The following is a 24,612-nucleotide window of genomic DNA, read 5'->3' as shown; positions in this document are numbered from 1 at the left end:
CTGCCTTTTAAACATTGATGATACTTACATTTACTTATCACACAATTTTAAACAGGAACAGCAAATCACCCAAAAAAAATTGAAAGCCATTGTTGTTAAGAGAAACAATTTTCAACTTAACCAAGCCAAAGAGAAGTGCTTAGTGAGCAATCAAGTGCCTGCCAGGGAGCAATTTAGTAGCAGTAGAGCAATCATTATTCAAGCTCAGTGGGCTTCACACTCTCTGCATGAAAGAGTATTCATTTACCTGATCCAAGATGTAGATAATTTGTTTTGAACATTAAGATATCAAAATGCCCAAGGCTGGATATTTGGTGTTTCCAAGCCATCAGATAAAGGAAAACATTTTTGACTTAGAAAATAGACAATGGTGGATGTTGAATAATGATTCCAATACACTATATTCTGACCTTTACCTTATGAGTCCATAGAGAACGTTTGTTATTCATTTTCGTTTATTGCAGTTCCAATAGCAGACCATAACATAATTGGATGTATATAGAAGTTGATAAGCTGGAGAGTCCTTGCATTGCATGAATGCTATCTCCAGATAACCAGATGTTTCTCATAATCGAATTTGCTATAAGCTTGTTCATGTCAAATAACTTTATACAAATTCCTAATATTCTTAGCCAAAAGCTATATATAATCAACATTCTGACTAGAACTGCAGCTGCTAATCCTGTGGAAACAAATCCTAATCCAATGCACGTACACACCCCTTTGCTAATGGATCTGACAGTTAATATGTAAAAGTAATTTGGTAAATTGAGTTGGGCTTGCATAAATCCAGTCAACTGTGATCGGTTATGGCCTTTCAGCATCAGTAGTCATCTGTGTAAGTATTCAGTCAATCTTTTTGTACAATGTTCTTCTAATCCTTCAAGCTTCTGATCGTTTTAACTGTAAAAATGGAAAAAGTCATGGAATCACGTCTTCTGCGGTGCTTTTTGCAAATTGAAAAGGAGAAAATATACAGTTGAAGAATTACCTGGGCTTACAATTTGAATGCATTTGGTAACTGATTTCGTAGTGGTCAGGGAATCTGGCCCTGAATGATCAATGTGAAAAAAATCAGAACTTTTTCGATGATATGAAACCAGTCCAGAGTCCATTTCATAGTCAAGAATCTCTTTACCTAGTAAATTCATGTCTTGCTCTGAAAAGACTTCAGTAACTGTTGACGAAATCTGAGAAGTCATCTGGTTTGCATCAGTATTGACATTTCCTGATTCATCAGGTGACCTGTGCATTAAACATCAAATGGAAACTCACAAACCATTTCAGAACTTCCATTAGATCAATTAAACTAAAAGCAAACCTGGACAAGGCAGGTGACTGTACCCTGAAAAAGAGTCTGGGGAAGAATGCAATATTGGCTGGCAAGAATGATCCACCCCCTCTCCATCAATGTCAAAATCAAATAGTAGTTCAGAAAGATTAAAATCCACCCCTAAAGCATCTAAATTAGGTAAATCCAAGTCAAAAATATCCCCTTCTTTCTCAGATTCAGATGTCGAAATCATGTCCGGGCCAGCTGCCATTTCTGAATTACATGGCATGTTATCAGAGGCATCAAAGTCCAGCCTACTTTTTACTTGATCTCGCCTGATAGACCTCTTCAGGTTGGTCTTTACTGGTGAGGATGTTGAAATGCAGTGATTTCTTTCTATGGAGTAAATTATTTGTTTGGAAGGACTGACTCGAATGGTTTCTGACGAGATGATTGTGCAGTTCGTGGCTGTTACAAGAGACGGTGCAACATTTTTGCTTGAAGTAGCAGTTGAACAAACTTCCATTGGAGAGATAGATTTATCAGTTTGGGATGAAGATGCTCTTGGCGGTGTTTTAGGGCCAGAAGAATTAGTTGGAGGGGACTGAATGGGCTGACTGAACAAAGACTTGGCAACATTAGATCCTTGAACTGGTGTCTTATCAGATGCAGTCATAGGATGTGATAATTGAACTGCAGAACAATTCACGATGTTGTTATGTTTAGCAGAACTGGTTGGTTGTGCATCTGTAATAGGATCTGCAAGAAAGTAAGATAATATGATGTCAAAATATTAAGGACATTTCACATGAAATGACAGAAGACCAACTTCAAATGGATTTACCTTTAATTGACAACTGATTAGTGATCAAGTGTTTGCGAGATCTCTTGGCAGTTACAGGAGCAGTAGAAATGTCATTGAAGCCTTTTCTTTTTGAGGTTGATGGAATGGAAATTGGATTAGAAACTTTCATGGTATCAAGAGCAGTGTTTGAAGGCGTTGATGCTGATATCATAGCTGCACTTTTGTATGCAGAATAATAACCTGATACAAGTAGTACGATATAATTCTTCAGGTAAATGGTAAAATAGTTATCCAAAATCTGGCACGAATCAATACACTGGTTAACAAGGCATCCAACACAAGGCACCATGAACTGTTTCTCGAATATGATCATGAGCAATCAGTAACAACTCTACGATCCAGTTTTTCTTTTGGAGATTTTTTCCTTTCGCGAAGAAAATACCATTGCTCTAAGGCCAAAAATATATGCTGCACATCTTCTATTATGAGCTAAATGCAATCTAGAAAATAGATGTTGCACACCCCATTGCATACTAGTAATGGGTGGTCACACAAATGCAAGACTATGTATTTCAGGAGGAATATGCCAAACTCTGAAGTCCTCTGCCTATTATGGTTTATTGAAAGAGAATTAGGGATCCAATATCCTCCTTTCCTTCTGCATATTATGATAATAATTTAAAACAATTGAAATTAGAGAAAGTGCAAGGATCAAATCTCACTCTAGTCTCTCGGAATGTAGCTTTTGCAGACACCACTGTGCTTTTATACAACAACATGCCCAGTATAACTCCACAAAGTGGGGTCTGCGGAGGCTAGAGTGTACACAAACCTTACCCTTACCTCAAAGGTAGAGAGGTTGTTTCCGAAAGACCCTCCGCTTAGGGGGAAAATGTACACAAATCTTCTTTTTCTTTTGAGATACCTCGCACCACCTACGATCATATATAGTAATGAGTGCAATCGCACTCCAGACCAGATATTTTAAGATCCTGAATCACCCTCTACGTATTATTATTTATTAGTACTAAGAAGTTTGATGGGAAATTGTTCCAGTTGGATGTCAATCCTGTAATTGAGGCTGTGGTGTTAAAACCAATTCTCTTACTTTGACAATAAAAACTTGAAGTAATACATCTAGCTCGTCTAAACGTTCCATGTACCAAACAAGATAGCATCACATACAACAACACATCGAACAACCTAAAGCTACTTAAACTGAAAAGCACCGACATAAACTTCGAAAATCATTTACAGAAAAAACTAAACAGAAGGTAGAATGCACACCTGAGGTTACAGGGGAAGATCCATTAACAATACTTGGCAAAGCACCCGTTTTGGGCATTGAAGAAGCAGTAGCAACAATTGAGGAAGGAGGTGTCAGGTTCGTGCTAGCATTGTAAGCATTCATAACATTTTGCATCCCATTTAGTAAATTCTGGACCCGTGTTTTCTCGTGATCCAATCTACACTTTTCTTGATCCATAAACACTTTTTGCTCTTTCAAACTTATGTACTCATCCAACATATCACCTAAACTCAATAAACTCCTTGGTGCCTATTCATTATCACATATAAAGAACCAAAAAAAAAAATAAAGATTAATCAAAGAAATTAGGTACTCACTTCGGCCAGTTTTGCTTGTCCAGCTTAGAGTTGACACATCCTTATAATGCAATAAGAATGATAATTTTACTATATCACCCTTGAATATCAGAAATTTAAAGCTTTAATTTGGGAAATGCAATAGGAAAATGACTAGTTAATACAACAACATGCCCAGTGTAATCCTACAAAATGGGGTTTGGGGAGGGTAGAGTGTACAGACCTTGTCTATACCCCAAATGTAGAGAGGTCGTTTCTAATAGAAAGCACAAGAAAACAGTCCAAAGGAGTCCAAAAAAAAGAAGTAACTAAAGTACAAGAAACAAAACAAAAATAGCAAATAATAACATATCAGAAACTACAACAAAACAATATAATAATCGAGGTAAGAAAAACAAATAGCAACAAAAATCAAAGGATGAGAAACTACAAGAGCAATAATACAACTACTAATATAAACAGACAGCAAGGCTACACACCACCACCTACTAACCTTCTACCCTAATAGTAAGGATAAATTATGAGCTACACGACATTTAATTTTAGTATAATGGATGAAGAGAACACTAAATTAGAGGCAGGCCAAAGATAGAAACAGTAATTAACCTCAATTATACAGATAATTTGTCAATTCTTTTATAGAAATATACAAATACAAGATTATACACCCTACAGAATATAAACCCTAGATTCTAACTCAATTCGATTACAAACACTAAAATACTCACGATTCATCCAAAAAAAATGAGCATATATTAGACATTTGCACCGACTAATTTCAAATCCTAGATTCACCTCTACAATTAATATATTGTCCAAGCATTCTAAACCACTCCTAAACCCTAGATTCTAACTCGAGTCAATTGTAAACATTAAAAAGACTCATAATTTATCCAAAAAAAAAAAACATGAACATATATTAGACATTTGCACCTACTAATTTTCAAATCCTAGATTCATCTCCATAACTAGTACAAAAACAATTCATTAATCATACTAAACCACACCTAATTTATCACAACACTTGGACACACATATGTATATACATTAACAAAATTGAAATTTTAAATTAGACGAATCAATAAAATGCTAGTAATTAATAAATAAAAGCAATGATTACCTCATTGACAGGTGACTTGGCGAGAAGATGCGAAGCTTCAGACCGAAAAGTAGAGCGAGTATCATTGAAACTGTTGTCGGAGAGGTAGCGATCAACGATGAATGCGATTTGTACAGGAGTGACTTTTCCTTTACCGATGTTTTCGGGTTTTCGTGATTTGCTTTGTCTTCCCATTTTCGCTTTCTGAATCTGGAAGGAGAAACAGAGGGGGAAATGAAGGAAGATTTTTTTTTGGAGGGAAGAAGAGGATTGATTTTTGTAAGAAGTGAGAATATGGAGGGAAAGGTTAAAAATAGAAAGAGAGGGAAGGTGATGAAGAATGTGGGAAGTAAGAAATTGCGCGGGAGTATTCAAATATTTAGGAAGAAAAAAAAAAAAGGAGAACATGTGCACTAAAAATAAGTAAATTTTTTCAAAAAAATAAGCATATAATTTGTAAATGTTTGTATGGTCTTTAAATATATTTTAAGTTGTTAATTAGTACAATTTATATTATTTTTACATAATTTTCAGATAATATATGTTAATTTCTGTCTCAATTTATGTGGCACTAATGAAATTTAGAGAGTCAACCAAATTTTTTTACATATAACTTTACATATTTTGAGTTGCTAGTTATTGTAATTTATAGTATTTTCTACTATTTTCAAATAATATGTGTTATTCCTATCCCAATTTATGTGATTGTGATGGTATATGGAGAATCAATCAAGTTTGTTATATGTCAATAATATTTTAAGTTGTTAATTATTGTGATTTATGATTTTTTTTTTTACATTTTTTTAAAATAATACATGTTACTTCTTCTATCCCAATTTATGCGACTGGTAGAATTTCGAGAATTAACAAACTGTTTTACGTCCTTCAAATAACTTAAATTGTTAATTATTGTAATTTATAGTGACTTTTATATAATTTTTAAATAAATGACAGATAAAAATAAGATAAATAAAAATATAATATAATATATAAAAAGTGGACTTGGTGGTCAAGGTGGGAGGACAACCTCTAACTGCTTTCCAAGCCACTTATATATATTAGTAATACAATTCTCCATCCATTTCACTTTATTTGTTTGATTTTGACGTGGCATGAAAATTTAAGATAATAATGAAAACTTTTAAGTCTTCTGATTTTGAATTAAAGATCTATAGAATATATCAAAATGTCCTTTAATTTTATGATCTTAAACATGTTAAGTGAAAAGTTAAAATTAAAGAATTGTCAAAAAAAGAAAAAGACCAGAAAGTAAACATTATACAAGATAGTCACTTTATATAAAAAGATATAATAGTATATAGAAGATGCTTATACACATATTGAAACAAATTTAACATTATTTATAATTTTATATTAAGTTACATGTATGTGTATTTTCTCACAATAGATAGTCACTTAGAGCGTAAATTTTTCAATAGTCACATAGGGGCCTAAATTTTCCAAAGGTTGTTTCGAACTCTTTCACGAAAAGGAAGAGAAAGAAAGACAAACTCTCTCCCAAAATCCCCAAATGTCATCGGGGACTGAAACGAAAAACCCCAGCCCATCTACATCGCTACCACTGTCGGACCCACCAGACCTAACACCGGCCAAAATGGAAGAAGACCCCCCAAGGAAACAATCTTACAAAGAAGCAGTTGAAGAGAAATATAGGCATAGCCCCGGAGCTACTGAACCAACCATGAATTTTGATAATTTGGAAACTACAGATATTGGATCCGAAGAAGATCCCATCTATCTATTGGATGAGGATAAGCAGAGACTATATAATCCATGGAAAAGATCTATAATCATAAAATGTGTAGGAAGGAAGCTAACCATCATTATCTCCATTCAAAGCTGACGGATTTATGGAAATTACAGAAAAGTGTTATCCTCATCGATCTAAGGGAGAATTTCTACATGGTGAAACTTATTCACGAAGAAAGCCACAAAAAGATCTTGCTAGAAGGGTCATGGTTTGTGGCGGGCTCGTATGTTTCAATCAGAGTTTGGGAACCAAATTTTGTGCCCGCCAAGTCTAAAATTGCTTTCACAGCAATCTGGGTAAGACTACATTCATTGCCGATTGAATTTTACGACAAAACCATCCTAGAGAAAATTGGAAGACGAATCGGCTGTTTATTGAAGATAGACGCATGCACAACTTCGTCGCTCAAAGGTCGATACGCACGAATCTGTGTTCAAATCCAAAATGGAGAAACTAGTGCGTACATCCATAAGAATTGGGCATCATAAACAGCCGATTTGCTATGAGAGAGAAGGTATTTTGTGTACCGATTGTAAAAGATTGGGTCACACAATCAGAGGGTGCAACTTCAGTCCAAATATTAGTGAAAATAAAAACACAAAAAGAACGGAGCATCTCCTAATCAAAGGGACAACATCAGAGTGGCAGACTGTTTACTTCACCAAAAAAGGTAACAAGTCAGTAAGAAAGGAGCAGATCCCCAACCCAGGTATGAAACAATCCGAAAACTCTAATGTCAAGATCAAATCGTTCGACTCCAAGACAGGTAAGTTTCTCGATACTAATCACCGGACTCCAAATCATCCGGCGGCCACCTCAGGTGGATTCGCAGCGGGTAAGGACAAGGGTAAAATGAAGCTGGACCTGGTGAATTCGGGTCAAACAAATTTGGACCAAAATGGGAAAAAGCCCATTTCATCTACTTTCAAAGGTGGGCCGCCAATTGAGTCTCATGGCCCAAATGCCTGGTATGTTAAATAAGTTTTGGCTCAAATGAATAATGCCCACACTACTAATCAGGCACTTCAGCCCGATAAGCCCCATCCCAATAAGTCAAAAAATTCCCCAAAAATCACTAATAATAGTAAGTCAACCGGGGTCTTCTCTAACAACTTTGAGTCTCTCAGATATCTTGAGACCTCTACTTCTCAGAGTGACATAACCAATTTTGGTCAAATCAACCAGGACAACTGCTGGACGGTGCAGACTGTGCCCTCTGCAACTTCTATTTGCCCCACCCTCGGGAAATCATCTCATCATCAGTCTACACTATATGAAAAGAAATATGACCTCTCTAGACCTTTCCACAACTCCCTTCACTCTTCTAACCTTCCTTCTAGAAATACCCCCACCAACAATGAGCAGCAGAGAGATTCTAAAAAACAACCGATCGTCCCTAACTCTAATCTAGGAACCCCTCCCTCTAGACCATGCTCCAACCTCATGGTTGGAAATAGGCCTATGGGAAATAACGGTGACAGTTTAAGGAGAGTTAGAAGGGCGACAGGTGAAAGTAGTACTCCAAACCCCGGAGTACTTTGCACTGCTAGTAAAGGAAGCTCTGAACTAGAGCCGTTAATATAGTCCCAGCCCTCTGGACCAGCCCGACCCGGCTTGTAATTTGATAGAGTTGGGCTTCAGTTTTTGTAGACCATTTAAGAACAAGGCTTTTTAGCCTAGTTCGGATAAACCCGTGGTCCGTGAGTCTTGAGAAATGTGGGTTGGGCTAGCCCGTGGGTCGATCCGTAAGTCAAATACATGCAGTTATTTAGATTGTTTATTAGTATTTTTATTTGGATCGAAGGATATCATATCAAAAGTTCTTTAATTCCGCTATTAGGAGTATTTTTTGGGGGTGTTAGAGACTTGATTAATAAGTATTAACACTATATAATATTGTATGATAATATTTATGCTTATTAATATTTTAAAATTAAATTATAAAATATTATTTTTTAAAAAGTGGGTTGGCTTGTGAGGCCCGCAGCCCATAGAGTAATGGTGTGGGCTTAGTGTTTTGGAGCCCATTATTTTAATAGGCTAGCCCGGCCTAGCCCGTCAAACTCAAAGCCTGATGGGCTAGCTCAGATGGGTTGGGTCAACCTGTATTGACATCTCTATTCATAACCAAAGCTTGGCCAATTACGGCAACAACCTCTGGATGACCACACTAATGGCCATTGTCCACCAGAATTCACAAGAGACTATCAATAGAGACTCTATCTCAAACACTCAACTAGGTCACTCAGATTCTCCCTTTCTTCCCATCACCAAAACCTCATCTCCTACTGAATGGCCCACTCATGTTACCACTGGAGACTTTACCTTCTTAAGTGAAAGTCCTCCAGACCCAAGTCCACCTCCATAGATTTGGAAAAGAGGAAAAACTATGGAAATACTAAAAGCAAACAATCGAGAAATAAAAGATCTTCTACCAACCATGAGGGTCCCAATAATAGAGGCAACCATACTAAACAAGCAAATAGGACTAAGATTCGCAAAATTGGTCAATGAGATGTGGATAATCCTAATCTTATGAAACTTAACCAAGTTCACAGTAGACATCAAACTACCAAGCATATTTACAAGAGGGAGCTTTGTGATCTCACTGACCACCTTGAAGACCATGATCAACATCAATTTACAACAATCACCCCTGGGACCTCGAGACAAAGGGAAATCAGTGATAGTGAATCAGTCCTCATCTAAAAAATAATTGATGATGAACCTAATAATATGGAATACTAGGGGAGCGAACAATGCTGAGTTTTGTTAGAAACTAGAATGAGTGACCACTACCAACTGACTCAGGATCTTGGTTACGACTGCCATATCTAATCTTCTGCTATTGGCATGTCGGGTGGTTTAGTTTTAATGTGGAAAGAAGGCATATTTAACATCACTGACATCTCTATCACTCCTCAGAGCATCCATGTGGCTGTCAAGGTTATTTCTCTCCCATTTTCTTGGTTCCTCAGTATTGTTTATGCTAGCACTAGTTTAAATACTAGGAAATTCCTTTGGGACCAGCTAACTCTTATGACTGACACCATTTGCAACCTATGATAACACTAGTTGGCTGGTAGAAAGAGACTTCGATAAAGTCTTCTAGGCCCAAGATAAATTTGGTGGCAACCCTATTTAGAACAACAGAGTCAACTTATTCTAGAATTATGTCAATCATTGTAACCTAGTGGACTTAGGCTTCAAAGGTAGTAGGTACACTTGGACTAATAAGAGGCATAGGAATAAAAACAATCTTATTCTAGAAAAAATTGATAGATGCCTAACCAATGTGCAATGGCTTCATCTTTTCCCTGAGTTTTCTGTAAGCACCTACCCCAAACCCATTTTGACTACGGCCCTATCCTTGTTAAGTTTGAGGAACACCCTTACTCTAAGGAAAATCCCTTTAGGATGGAACCCATGTGGTGTTCTCACTCAGTCTTTCCTACAATAATTAATCAAACTTTTTAAAACAGTGATGGTCTTACAAGATCTATAAACTCTCTCAAATCTATCATCATCCCCTGGAATAGAGAGGTTTTTGGCAACATTTTTTCTAGGAAAGAAAGACTCTTAGCCAGACTAGCTGAGATTCAGAAGAGCACTCACTACCCTACTAGCTCCTTCCTCTATCATCTTGAAGACTCTCTACTTGGTCAGTACAGGGAGATCCTAAGGTTGGAATAGGATTTCTGGAAAGTCAAGTCTAGAGTCAACTGGCTTACTGAGGTGGATGCAAATACCAGTTTTTTTACACTTCTACTCTAAATAGAAGAAGAGATAATATAATTACCTCCCTTAAAAATGAGAAAGACAATTGGATTTACTCTTAGGAAGACATATAAGGCTCCATCATGTCTTTCACAGGTCCCTACACACAACAGAACACACTAGCTCTACCAAAAATTGCCTCACAAATCCTTCTTCTAGAGGCTCTATCCCAGAAACCTCACACAATCTCCTGGATAACATTTCTACTATCTCTGAAATAAGGAAAGATGTCTTCAGTTTCAAATCTACTAAAGACCTAGGACTTGATGGTCTTCACCCCTTCTTCTTCCAGAAATTTTGGGACTCAATCCATCCTCAACTTATCTCCTTCTATACCAAAGTCTTCTCTTCTGGTACCATGGAGAAGGAGGTCAACACTACTTACCTCTACCTCATCCCAAAATGCTATAATAATGTTACTTTAAAGAACTTTAGACCTAGTGGGCTGTGCAATACCCAGTATAAGATCATAACTAAAATTATTGCCAACAAGATCAAACCTTTCTTATCTAAGATCATTGGTCCTACTGAGGCAAACTTCCTTCCTGACAGAATAGCCTCGGATAATGCTATCATTGTTTAGGAATTTATCAATTATTTCTCAAAAATAAAAGTCTTTAAACGGAACATGATTCTTAAAATAGACCTTGAGAAAGTCTTTGATAGGATAGAATGGTTTTTCATTAGACAAGCCCTGTGTTTTTTCAACTTTCCTCCTGTTCTCTCCAAGCTAATCATGTCATGTATTTCCACCTCATCCATTGTTGTTCTCATAAATGGAGCAAAAAAACCCTTCTTCCAACCTTCCAGGGGTATAAGACAAGGTGATCCCATATCGCCTTATATATTAATCCTCTGCATGGAACTCCTTTCCAGAAGGATTGAATATAAAGTTGATACTCTTAACTGGACACCTATTTCTATTAGCAGGAAAAGTCCCATGCTTTCTCACCTGTTCTTCACTGATGACTTAACTCTTTTCACTAGAGCAGATGATAGAAATAGTAACACTGTTAAAAGGGTCCTAGAAACCATTAGTTATTTCTCCGGTCAAAGAATTAATAGGACCAAGTCCAAGATTATCTTCTCCAGAAACTGCTTAAATACTGTCACCAACACTATTTCCTCTAGCTTAGTCATTCCTGCTAGAAATAATTTTGGAAAGTATCTGGGTTTCCCTATCTTTCACTGCCCTCCCACTAAGGCTGATTTCCAATTTATCATTGATAGGATGAAGGCTAAACTCACTTGTTGGAAAATAAAAATGATCAATCATGCCGGTAAAACCAGTCTCACTCGAGCCACTCTCAATAGTATTCCCAATAATTCCATGCAATTCATAACCATTCTTTCTAAAGTTACAAAGCATATTGACAAGATCCAAAGAAAATTCATCTGGGGCACCACAAACATAAATCAAAAAATGCATATGGTCAACTGGGAGACAGTGACTAGACCTAAGCACCTAGGGATCTTAGAAATCCAACAGGCTAGACACAAAAACACTACCTCCATTACTGCTTCGGCTTGGAGATTCACAAAAAACCCCAATCTCTTTGGGTAAGGATTTTAACTAATAAGTTCTCCGAAGGCAATTATATTTCCAATAATCCTAGACAATGTGTTTCTAGAACTTAGAAAAATATGACCAAGCCTCAAAATTTGCTTTGATGCTTCTATGTGGATCATCCACAACGAAAATAATGTTAAGTTTTGGTTTGATAGATGGCTGCCCAATATTGAACCGCTCAAAAACATTATCCATGGCCCCATGACGAACAACCTTATGGATTTGAATGTTTCAAACTTATGGATTAATAGTTCCTGGGACTTCTCCTCTCTAACGGTGGAACTACCTCCATCAAATCAACCATAGCTTCTTTCGGATGCTTCCAATAATATTGACTACCCCATCTGGGGTCTCACAGTTTAGGAAACCTTTACAAGTAAGAGTACGTACAATTTGATCACCTTAAAAATGCACCCCAAAGACTTCCAAAAAAGTTTCAATTGAATTTGGTCCTTAGAAGTTCCTAACAAGATCAAGCATTTTATGTGGCTCCTTAATCATAACAGACTCCCCTATAACCATACTCTACATCGAATGGGAGTACCTGTTGGTCCTTTCTTCAAGTATTGCGCCAACCAAAATGAGGACATACCCCATATATTTTGGCTTTGTCCTCAGTCCAGTGCCCTTTGAAATAGAGTGTTTCAGAAACTCAACTGCCCTATCCCTCTTATCGCTAATCTCAATAGTGATAACTTTCTACAAATAGTGCAAAGCTGGTCCCATAACCTAATGGTTGACCATCACATCAACTTACAAGTTCTGACTGTTTTCTATCTTAGGGAAATCTGGAGATATAGAAATAAAAACGTGTTCAACAATACAAATTCATACCCCTCATTCCAGAATGGTTATACCAATGCCACAGAATACATCTTCCTGGCTCCCGTTTCTTCAAACCCCACTCAAAACTTCCTTCTCTCGGTACACTGGAATCCACCACCACCGGGAACTTATAAGCGGAGCTTGATTAGGTAATCCGGGAATAGGGGGTATAGGAGAAACCATAAGAGACCATAAAGGCGATTGGGTAATTGGCTTCTTAATGGGATTCCCTCACACGACCAATAACCAAATGGAGCTCTTGGCCCTCCTTGAAGGACTTAAGCTCATTGAGGATCAAAACTTATTCCCTGTTGAGATCAATATAGATTCCATGGAGGTAATTCATATGTTGAAATTTGATAAGCTGCACTATAACCCAATTCTCGAATCTTGCAGGTGTGTGCTGAGAAGGGCAGGACATCCACCAGTCATACATTGCTTTAGAGAGAAAAATCAGGTTGTAGACTGCTTAGCTAAGGAAGGAGAGAAAGGAAAATTCTTAGACAAACTAAATTTTCGACAGTTCCTCCAGTGTATGCACAACAACACGTTTGAGCAGACATTCTAGGAACTCAATGCACGAGAAAAATTAAGACTTGTACTAATTATCAGGACCCTGATACTCATATTTTGATACCTGACTAAGAAGTCGGCAGTCTGTACTAAACTTTGTGTTCTAGTTATATATATCCATGCTTACCAAAAAAAAATCCAAAGGAAAGATTCTATTTGTTGTCTTTCTAGTGATTCTAAAGTTGAAAATGATTTGAGATAAGGATTAGAAAAATATTAAATATATATACTTATTAAAATACATGAAATATATCAATATGATCTTCTGTTATACAGTATTTAAAATTCCTCAATTATATATATTATAGCTTTAAAAGTCTTTTGATCGTTGCACAATATATATATATATATATATATATATAAATAAATATATATATATATATAAAATCAGTGACAATATAAACTCTGGTAGTTAATTTTATGTGATGGATTTTTTTGCCCAAATTATCCTGTCTCGTATATTTTTAACGTAATTTATATTTTCAATCTTTTGTAGTCAGTCACATGTCATGATCACTAAATGTAAATAAAATGATAAATTGTTTCGTAGCTAAATATTGTATTATAGATAGAATCATTTTTCTTAATGTATTAAATAAATAACAAACTTAATTCATTGGATTAACTCAGGAAAACTTAATGGTCAACCCCTACTGCCAACTACCTCCACCATCACAACTACACTACCTCCAACTTCCACCGATACATCGACAACTATCACACATTCTTCAGTTACCACCATCAAAACTTTCAATTATTAATATCAACCAACTTCACCATCACAACTGCCACCGCCATCATCATGATAGTCATTATAACACCAATCACGTCCACTATCAGAACTATTATCACCATCATTTCTAACCACTAACACTAACTAGTACCATCACCATTACAAATCATCTTCATAGTCTCAAATATGATTTGTCTAATTAAATTAACATTTTTAACTATTTAAATTATATATTTATTATGTTTACAAATAAATAAATTATACATATTTAGATATTAAATAACAAATAATGTTAGTTATTCAACGTTTAGATCTAGAGACATCTTAATTATTTAGATGTGCATTTAGATATTTTAATCTTAATGAAAACAGGTGAGAAAGAGATGAAGACCTGAGAAGCAAGATATTGGAACATTCATGTTCACACTGAAAGGGAGTCTGAAACCTAAATAATAGAGGAAAAGTTCAATAAATTGAACTAATATATATATATATATATATATATATATATATATATATATATTTAATGTACTATTTTAATGCATAATATGAGACTTAATTAACGACTCCTACTAAAATTCGTTATCTATATTTCTTTTCTTAAAAAATATATATAGCACACCAAAAATGGGCTCTATACATATCAAAAGTATTCCACCCCATAAAATAGTGCCTTTAGGGGTCGGGTACGTTGACTAAATTATTTCAAAATTATAATTTTATAATTTCAGAATTATAATTCCTTGACTATTTTATACCATATAACAGTTGGTATAAAATAGTATCGTGGTTGATGATATAAGATGGATTATACCAAGATTAAATTTGGTAACCATGTTTGGTTGATGGTATAAGTTAGTCTCGAGATAAAATTCTACCATCAACCAAACACGATATAATTTTTGTCTATAGGATATCTCAAACTTATCAATGGGAGATCCGGCCTTATACCTCAACCAAACGGGCCCTTCTAATTAGAGTAGGTAAAAGTCCCACGTTGGTTGGGGAATGGACTGGTGGTTTGCTTATATGGACTTGGGTAATCCTTTCCGCTTGAGCTAGCTTTTGAGGTTGAGTTAGGCCCTAGGTCCATTCTTGACATGGTATCAGAGTCAGGTCCATCCCTTTTTTGGGCTCCTGGTCCACGCGTCAGTGTCAGTTGGTCCTGGGCATGATGGGGGGTGTTAGAATGGGTAAAAGTCCACATTAGTTGGGGAATGGACTGGTGGTTTGCTTATATGGACTTGGAAAATCCTTCCCTCTTGAGCTAGCTTTTGAGGTTGAGTATGCTAGACTCTAAAAGAAAAATAATCCAAGATGAAATTTGGGATTAACTTTATCTCATGTTTGATAAAAGGAATTACTTATGCTTGCGAATAATAATATGCCCTCCATATTAATTTAAGTGTCTTAATTATTTCTAAGACCACCAAAAATATTATATTTAGTTTGAATTGATGCGGATTAAAAATATTCTTAATATCGATTCAAGTGTCTTACTTTTTAAAATTGATTCAATATGACAGGGATGTAAATCACTGTAGTTATGTTGAAGTGTGTGACCATCTTATCTAAAAGCTTAAGCTATTTATAGAGAGAGCATACTTTTATTATTTAATTATATTCTCAACAACCCCCTCACGTGCAGACCTGATTTTTTTTTCGTTGCCAAACACATGAAAATTCTTTTTTTTACATAATAGGTGACGGTGAGATTCGATCTCAAGACCTCCGCGTGCTCTAATACCATGTTGAAGTGTGTAAATATCTCATCTAAAAGTTTAAATTGTTAGAAAGAACACACTTTTATTATTTAATTATATTCTCAATAGGTCACTTCTCTGGGTTACATAGTCACTTTTAAACACATGCACTTGTGGCTGAAAGATTAAAGCTTACATAAATTGATGCCCAGAAAAATTAAAAAGATGAAGAAGTCTGAAGAAAAGGAGAGAAATTTATCTATATTGATAAGAGAAATCTCAACATGTATATATAGACAGATGATGAAGTCTGAATAGTAAAAGTCTTAATTTGGAGAAATGTGCCTTGACTAATTTTAATTTTGGAAATAGATTTGGTTAATTTGAGGAATGAATCTTGACTAAATTTCAAGGAATGAACTTCATTTATTTGATGAAATAAATCTTAACGCACTTTAATTTCTAGAGAATGAATCTGTTGCTTGAGAAGAATGAATCTCTAACTTTGCATTATCATTCATTGTAGTAATTCAGTAGTTCACAGACTTACATAATTTTTTTTTGTGTGTGGAAGTGAATCATCTGCATCAACCACAACTCGGATTACTTATCATCGAGAATATCATTTGTTATAGATTTAATTATCCGAGAATTTAACTTACCTTAGCCATTCTCTAGATGATTTAGAGTGTGTCTTTCAACACCATAACAATATTTATATAGACAATATTAGGGTTTAGGGTTAAATTAACTAATGAGGTGAAATAGCACCCCTTATGAATTTATTAGACCCAATAGATATTTTCACTAAGAGAAAGATTAAAAAATTGCTAATATTTGATTGAAATTAAGCACATGTAGTTATAACTTCAATATTTACAATCTGTAGCAAGATTTTTATTTTGTCATTCATTGTATTTATGGTATTTGTTGATTAAAATGAGAAAAATAATAAATACAATGTAACTAATTAAAGATAATTGAGTAACATGATCTTTATGAATAAGGTAATTGAGCTAAAATCACTTTCTACAATATCTAAATATTCATAATAAAAGGAGGCATAATCTTTTTAAATAAGGAAATTGAGCTAAAATCACTCTCTATAGTATCTAAAAATTTCACCATAAAAGGAGACATAATCTTTTCAAAGAAGGTAATTGAGCTAAAAGTACTTTCTACAATATCTAAATCTTTCAGAATGAAAAGAGATATAATCTTTTTAAATAAAGTAATTGAGCTAAAATCACTTGCTACAATATCTAAATATTTCATTATGAAAGGAATATACTCTTTTCAAAAAAGGTAATTGAGCTAAAATCTCTCTCTACAATATCTAAATCTTTCAGAATGAAATAGACATATCTTTTTAAATAAGTTAATTGAGCTAAACTCACTCTCTACAATATCTAAATCTTGCATAATTAAAGGAAAATGATCCTTTTTAAATAAGATAATTGAACGAACATCACTCTCTACAATACCTAAATCTTTTAGAATGAAAAGAGACATAATCTTTTTGAATAAGGTAATTGAGTTAAAATAACTCCCTACAATATCTAAATCTTGCATAATGAAAGGGGAAATAGTCATTTTAAATAAGCTAATTGATCTAAAATCACTATCTACAATATCTAAATCTCCCATGATGAAACGAGAGTCTCAAATGTCAGTATTACAACATTTATGTTGAAGATTACACATAAATGAATTCTCAAATACAAAATAAAAAATCAAACAAAATTTCTCATGTGTTCTTCATCCACATGTATACAGGTTGTTTAGAATTCAGTTTTAAATGTGATTTTGCAATTTGAATAAATAAACCGTAACACCTCAAACTTTAGAACTAAGATTGAACCATTTTACGTATTTAGTTAGATCAAATCAAATAAATTATTATTTGTACCAAGTCATTAAGGTCAATTTATAAGTGTGAAAATGTATTGGTTTTGATTTAAGGTCGTAAGAGGCCTCTACCACAAAGTTGAGTTCAAAGATTTTTATCAATTAAGTTTTCACATAAGTTTTAGTAGGGTTAAGTTCAAACAAGCACTCCTTCTAGTATATGAAGAGTTATGTAGCTCATTATCTATCAAATTAAAAATTTTGAGTCTAGTTATCAATGTCACCAATCGCTTATCAATTTGACTTTTGAGATAAAAATTATGTGTACTTTAATAATGGGTTGTCAAAAAATAGATCTTTGGAGTTTTGATTAGAGGGTGGTGCATTAGCCATAGTGTTGTATTGCCAATTCATTGCCCAGTGTGGCGCGCTAAGGCATTTTTTCAGTTAGAAACTTTTGCAGTTTGCCCATTTAAGAATATTCATCCTACCACTTTTAGATAATCAGTATACACATTTAAAAGCCTCTTTTTACTCAAGGAATCACTTAGATCACTATGTATTATTCCTCTCCTTCCTCGCCAACTCAAACCACAAGGGTTTCAAGCAAGAAAAGATCTAGAGAAGCAAATCCCTCAGCTCTTCTTCAAAGTTCTTCCATCTCTCAAGGCACATAGCACTATTCTCTAGTGTGAAAAAGTTGTTCTTTCCCACAAGCATGTTACCAATACCCAATTTCATTCATAGATCAAGTAAGAATTTTGAATTGAATCTTAGAAGTTTAGTTTCTTTATTGTTTGATGAGAATCTCCATGAAACACTAGAAGTCTCATAAATTAAATTCATATCTTTATTTTTATCCTATTTCATGTTCATGAAGTATCTTTTGAATTGTATGAACTTGTTTCAAGCGTACACATCCATCTCATTGTTATAAAAGTTATTTCATGTTTCTATAAAATCTAATGATTGATCTTGAAAGTTTACTTCTTGAAGTTTATTGATTTCTCTTATGCATATATGATATCTTGATTAAAGCTTATGTTAAAATATTATAGGATAAGCAAATAGTATATTTTGGGAAAGAATTATTTAGCATCAACAAGGGTATGAATTCAAATAACATATGCCTCGAAACTATGCATGCCAATGTAGGATAGGATCATATCATTAGTTCAGGCAACTCCTCTTTAAGCTCTAAGTTTGGATGAAATAAGAGATAAAATTTAATTAGGTGTAATAGTTAGGTGAGAATATATAGAGTGTCTTATTGTAGAAGTTCATAAGGTTGCGAGTTGTAGGGATACTAGGGAAGATGGGAAAATTCATAGATAGTTTTGCTACAAACAATTCATGAAGTGATTATATCGATATGCTTGAATGTCGTGTTGATATATATGTGAAAATTTCTATTCCGTGACTAGTGATATCTTGATTAGAGCTCAAGGTTGATTGATTTTCATAATAAAAAGAATCAGTATTCTGGGGATAACTCTAGATGCAAAAAGACTTTGTTGAGTTCTAGAATAAATCTAAGAGCAAATGAATAATCAAGTTGAAGATTCCTAAGGGGAAATAGAATACAGAATCTTGTAATTCATACTAGCATGATTGTTTTTGGTGTAACACTTCGTACCTTTAATTTAAGATTGAACATGGTAAGAGAATCCAGTTAGACTCAAAATTTAGTATCAATATATGCACATGTGAGAATTATACGGTGTAGATGATGAGTGTAGTTCAGGAAAGAATTATAGTTTTGAAAAGGTTGCTAAGCTAGAAGGTTGTTAGTCGTATCACTCAAGGCAAAATTAGCCTTATCATTACTCCATACCCAACAAAATCATGTTTCATGTCTTACAGTCCAAACTAAATGAGACTTATTTTCAAGTCTATGTCATGCTATTCATGCTCAATAAACCCAGGTCATATAAATAAGATACTCAAGCCATGCTAATGTTTTATATTCAGATATCTTGTGTGACTTGTGCCTGTTTTGGTCTAACACACGCACAAGCACACACATTATACAAGTAATATAGGGATTGTAAGTCTAGTTTTCAATCTCATATTGACTTGTCTATTAACTATTTACTAAATTAAACTAATGGTAATTGTCTATTCAAGTGATAAAACCTAGTGATATATTTAATGTTTAACTAAATTAAGGATAAAAATAGGTGAACTAATGAATAATTGACCAGACAAATAGTAGATGCTTACATAAATAATTAGAAGAATCAATATAAGGTTATGTATTTGCTAGCAATCATGTTGAGTAATCACTTGAATTGATGCTAATTATATATCGGATTACTAGTTACGGGTCGATATATATGTCCAAACTAACGTTATGCCTACTTAACTATTCCTAATGCCTATATTCCTACGGTTGTCGGTCGATAGTGAAGTATATGTGTTTTATCTTTCATATTAACTAGGCAACGCTAACAGATATATTCCTATCCCCGTTAGCAAATCGTTCCCCCTTTCCTATAAAGTTCAAAACTAAGTCTTACCTTTCCTTATTATGAAAATAAATTTTATATTTCTAGTTCAATTTATGCCACATAGATAGTTTTTGAATGATGATCAAGTAAATTAATAATTAAGTGCATGAGAAAGTAAGCAATAATATAAGTTGTAACACGATGACATCTCACGGGACTCGTGCCTCTTTTGGTCTAACACGCACACAAGCACACACGGTTGTACAAGTAATATAGGATTTGTAAGTTCAAATATTAATCCCATAGTGACTTGTCTATTAAAAATTTACTAAATTAAACAAATGTTAATTATCTATTCAAAAGCAGTAAAATCTAATGATATATTAATGCTTTAAATTAAGGATAAAGATAAGTGAACTAATGAATAATTGACCAGACAAATAGTAAATTCTTACATAAGCAATTAGATGAAATCAATATGGGGTGGTGTATTTGCTAGCAATCATTTTGAGTAATACTTGAATTGATGCTAATCGGGTTACTTGTTACAGGTTGATATTTATGTCCAAACTAACGCTATGCCTACTTGACTATTCCCAATGCCTATATTCCTATGGTTGTCGGTTGATAGTGAAGGATAGGTGATTTATCTTCTATATTAACTAGTCAACACTAACGAATATATTCCTATTCACATTAGCTAATCGTTCCTCTCTTCCTATAGAGTTCACAGCTAAGCCCTATCTTTCCTTATCGCGAACATAAATTTTCTATTTCTAATCCAATTTATGCCTCATAGATAGTATTTGAATGATGATCAAGTAAATAAATTTACGTACATGATAAAGTAAGAAGCAACATGAGATGTAACACGATGATATCTCACGTGACTCATGCATGTTTTAATCTAACACATACACAAGCACACACGATCTTACAAGAAATATAAGACTTATAAGTTCATATATCAATCCCACAGTGACTTGTCTATTAACTATATACTAAATTAAACTAATGTTAATTATCTATTCAAGAAATAAAATCTAATGATATATTTAATGTTTAACTAAATTAAGGATAGAAATAGGTGAACTGTGAACAATTGACCAAACAAAGAGCAGATTCTTAAATAAATAATTAGATGAAATCAATATAGGGTTATGTATCTACTAGAAATCATGTTGAGTAATCACTTGAATTGATGCTAATTATTTATTGGGTTACTAGTTACGGGTAGATATTTGTGTTCAAACTAATGCTATGCCTACTTGACTATCCCTAATGCCTATATTTCTATGATTGTCAATCTATACTGATGTACATAAGATTTCTCTTTCACATTAACTAGACAAGGCTAACATGTATATTCCTATCCACTTTAGCGGATCGTTCCCCCTTTCCTATAGAGTTCACAACTAAGTCCTACCTTTTTCTTATTGTGAATATAAATTTTCTATTTCTAGTCCAATTTATGCCCCATATATAGTATTTGAATGATGATCAAGCAAATAAATAATTAAGTGCCGAAGAAAGTAACCAACCACATGAGTTGTAATATGATGATAATATCTTAACAAATCAAATCAAATTTCATTCAATCAACAATCATGAAAGTATCATAACCATATATAAAAAGTCTACCTGTACATAGACATTGAGAAATTACTACAAATCATCTTCAAAAATATGAAAATACATAAATAATGAAGAAAAAACTATTAAATCGATGTTCTATGGTCTCCGCAATGACTTCAATGCTCTACCTAGGTCAAGCACTCATCTAGTATGAGTTATTATAAGTTATATCTAATAAAAATTGACTAAGGATAGTATATATAGGATTTTAGAGGGGTCCATGTTAGATCCGGTTGGCCTAGGTCAAACCAGGCCAACTTTGGCCTGTTTTTGGCCTGTGGCCATGCCCAGGTGGTGCCATAGGCCATTTTAGTAGTCCACTTGTTTGGATTGTCCATTTTACCTATGGAAGCACCTAAGGTGATGACCAAGGCCCTTTTATAGTGTATTTTCTTTCCTTTTTTTCTCTATTTGCCTCTGTTAAGTTCCCATCTTGATCTACTATCCTTGGACATGATCCAAATCACTATCCACAGCTTCTACAAATACTTCAAAGCTCCAATATCATTCTATAATGCTCTAAATCCATGCAAATTCTATATTTCTTTATCCTACACACCAAGACAAGCTACATAAGTACATTAACATAAAGTAAGCTCAAAAGCATATTAAAACAAGTAAATTATGATGCAAGCTATATTAAAAATTCAGGACTTTTAGCTTCACATCAACACCTACACTTATACTCTTGCTCGTCCTTGAGTAAGCTCTACCCTATAACTTCGACTCTACTATAACTACACTAATTGAAATAGGATTACTCAAGCTAAGACTGCAACTACTGTAATGGATGACAAGTTTTTACCATAATATGCGTCATTCATTAAATATATTTAAAACTCATGAAAAACACTTCAAGACTTTCTAACCTCAAGAACTGACTCTATGATATTAACAAATACTCATAGATCACCCAACGTAGAAATCAAACACTTCACCTATCTATTGTCAACCATGTGCCCCTCACAATAAGAGAATTGCAAATATTTACTCACAAGTATGCATAATATCAAATGATTGGGTATACAAATAGAATAATGCTTACTCTCATAATGAAATTCATATGCTACATATGATGAACTGGATTTTTGGCTTTAGTCATACTTGGGGGTTTGATTCTTTAATCAAGGAATTTTTATTAATTCTTTGCCTTTAGTCATGCCTGGTTTTTGATTATTCTTTATTACTAGTAATTAATTTTTGGTTCTAGGTTCTTGTTACATCCTGGGTTATGGCCTTAGAATTTTTCTTGAAATCCATTATAAGAACCCAAAATGACTCTAGGATACGAGTTGTATGTTAGGGTACGAGTGGTATGGTCTTATCGTAAGTTGACTAGTGTTAGTTGGTGGGATGGTTTTGATCACTAGAATGGTCACGACTTAGGGGTGTGAGTCATAAGGATTGATACAAGTCATATTGGTGACTCGTATGGTGACCAGTGTTTGATCCTCCTGGTATTTTATTCTTCCAGGGATATGGATCGTATACTGAGGTTATGACTTGGTTGGATGAGTCATATACTGGACAGTGTCTGATCCAAAGGTTATGACCTAGGTACGACTGGTGGAAATCAATCATAAGGAAGGGTACAACTCGTAAAAGAGTCAATCGTATCCCTGTGATGGGTTCTTAAGAAAATTAAGTGGGGGTATTCTGGACCTTTCCCTACTTACCTTAATTATGACCCACGACTTCTAATATACTTAGGAGGTTATTTACCCTATTATTCTATTCATTAACACTTAGAAAACTATTTCAAAATACATCATAATTCTCTCAAGAGCTTTTGGGGGATGAGAGCTAGGGTTTCAACTTAGGAATTGCTTTGGTAATTTTCTTCCTTCATCTTCCTCGGTTTAAGGCATGTGTCTCTTCCCTACTTACTATTTCTAAGAAGGCATGAAATTTATGGATGTTTTCATGGTTTTAATGTTGCATGGTTTATGGTTTTCAACTATTAATTAGGGGTTTTATTTATAATGGCTTGGTTATGGTTTGCTATGATTTAATTATGCTTTGATACGCATTAATGATGGTTTTGGGCAATTGGTTTGCATGGTAATGGTTTAATGGCCTTTGGAATTGGTTTTGGTTATATTATGCCCCCAAGGTGTTTGATAAAATGCTTATAAAGATATGTTCATTATATTTTCTTTAAATGAAACCCTTTCTTGTTTTTAGCTAACATATAAAACTATAAATGATTTAATTGGTTTACAAAGGTTAAAGTCTAATTAGTTATACTTGTGGAGAACATGAGTCTCTCAAGAGGTTAATATGGTAAACGGAAAGGGCACTTGAGAGTCCCCTTAACCTAAATAGTTTGGCTATGGATAAATCTTGCAAGTATGGTTGGTATGACGATACCACTAATAATTAGCCTTGGTAATAAATGGCAATTGGATTGTTTGGTTATGGTTTTAATTTGGGCATTAATGGCGAGATGTGTAACTAAGCCGTGGAAGGTGGAGGTTCTGGGGGAACCAAAACTGGAAACTCATATTTGTCGATATGAGGGGTCTTCGATGACCACGTGCAAGTGTCACATTTTATATTTGAGGGATGTACTAGTCGTCCCATAGGATATTTCCTGGTCATGCGGCAACACACACTGGGACTTTTTCCACAGGGGGCTGAACCCATACGACCTATGGGTATGGTTAAACGACAAGGTTACATAGCCCAGGTAAAAGATTTTAAATGCATGCTAAACACGGATTCCCTTCCTCATCACTTATACATATGTATGGTTGTATGCATTATGGATGGTTTTACATGATTATTTAAATGACACTACTTTATCCTTATCTTGAGATACATACTAGCGGTCACTTACTAACCCGTCTGTTGGCGGTTGTCCACCCATGCTATGCAGGAATTGGCCTTTCAATTTCTCCTACATAGTGATTGACTCGGGGATAGCATTTGGATTGAAGTGGTGA

At 34.4% G+C, this 24,612-nt stretch overlaps 1 protein-coding gene across 1 annotated transcript; it reads right to left on the bottom strand.

Moving 5' to 3' along the window:
* Window positions 1–495: 495 nt before the first annotated feature.
* On the bottom strand, window positions 496–5,114 carry LOC107842118. Its single transcript, XM_016685894.2, has 7 exons — window positions 4,804–5,114; window positions 3,366–3,636; window positions 2,118–2,318; window positions 1,345–2,032; window positions 1,139–1,245; window positions 992–1,051; window positions 496–903 (listed from the first exon to the last, which is right to left on the bottom strand). The coding sequence occupies exons 1-7, from the start codon at window positions 4,975–4,977 to the stop codon at window positions 875–877; spliced, it is 1,530 nt and encodes a 509-aa protein (XP_016541380.1). The 5' UTR covers window positions 4,978–5,114; the 3' UTR covers window positions 496–874.
* Between the last annotated feature and the right edge of the window lie 19,498 nt (window positions 5,115–24,612).

This window comes from Capsicum annuum, chromosome 9 (genome assembly GCF_002878395.1).
Source record: "Capsicum annuum cultivar UCD-10X-F1 chromosome 9, UCD10Xv1.1, whole genome shotgun sequence".
Classification (NCBI taxonomy): Eukaryota; Viridiplantae; Streptophyta; class Magnoliopsida; order Solanales; family Solanaceae; genus Capsicum; species Capsicum annuum.
The sequence above is the reverse complement of the archived record's forward strand: the minus strand, read 5'-3'. Positions and strand labels throughout refer to the sequence as shown.

Excerpts from the sequence above, each read along its gene's own strand:
- LOC107842118 (XM_016685894.2), bottom strand. The coding sequence starts at position 4,977 with ATGGGAAGACAAAGCAAATCACGAAAACCCGAAAACATCGGTAAAGGA. Across the intron at positions 3,637-4,803 it reads CCAAGTCACCTGTCAATGAG|GCACCAAGGAGTTTATTGAG; the intron begins GTAATCATTGCT and ends GATAATGAATAG. Across the intron at positions 2,319-3,365 it reads ATCTTCCCCTGTAACCTCAG|GTTATTATTCTGCATACAAA; the intron begins GTGTGCATTCTA and ends TACTTGTATCAG.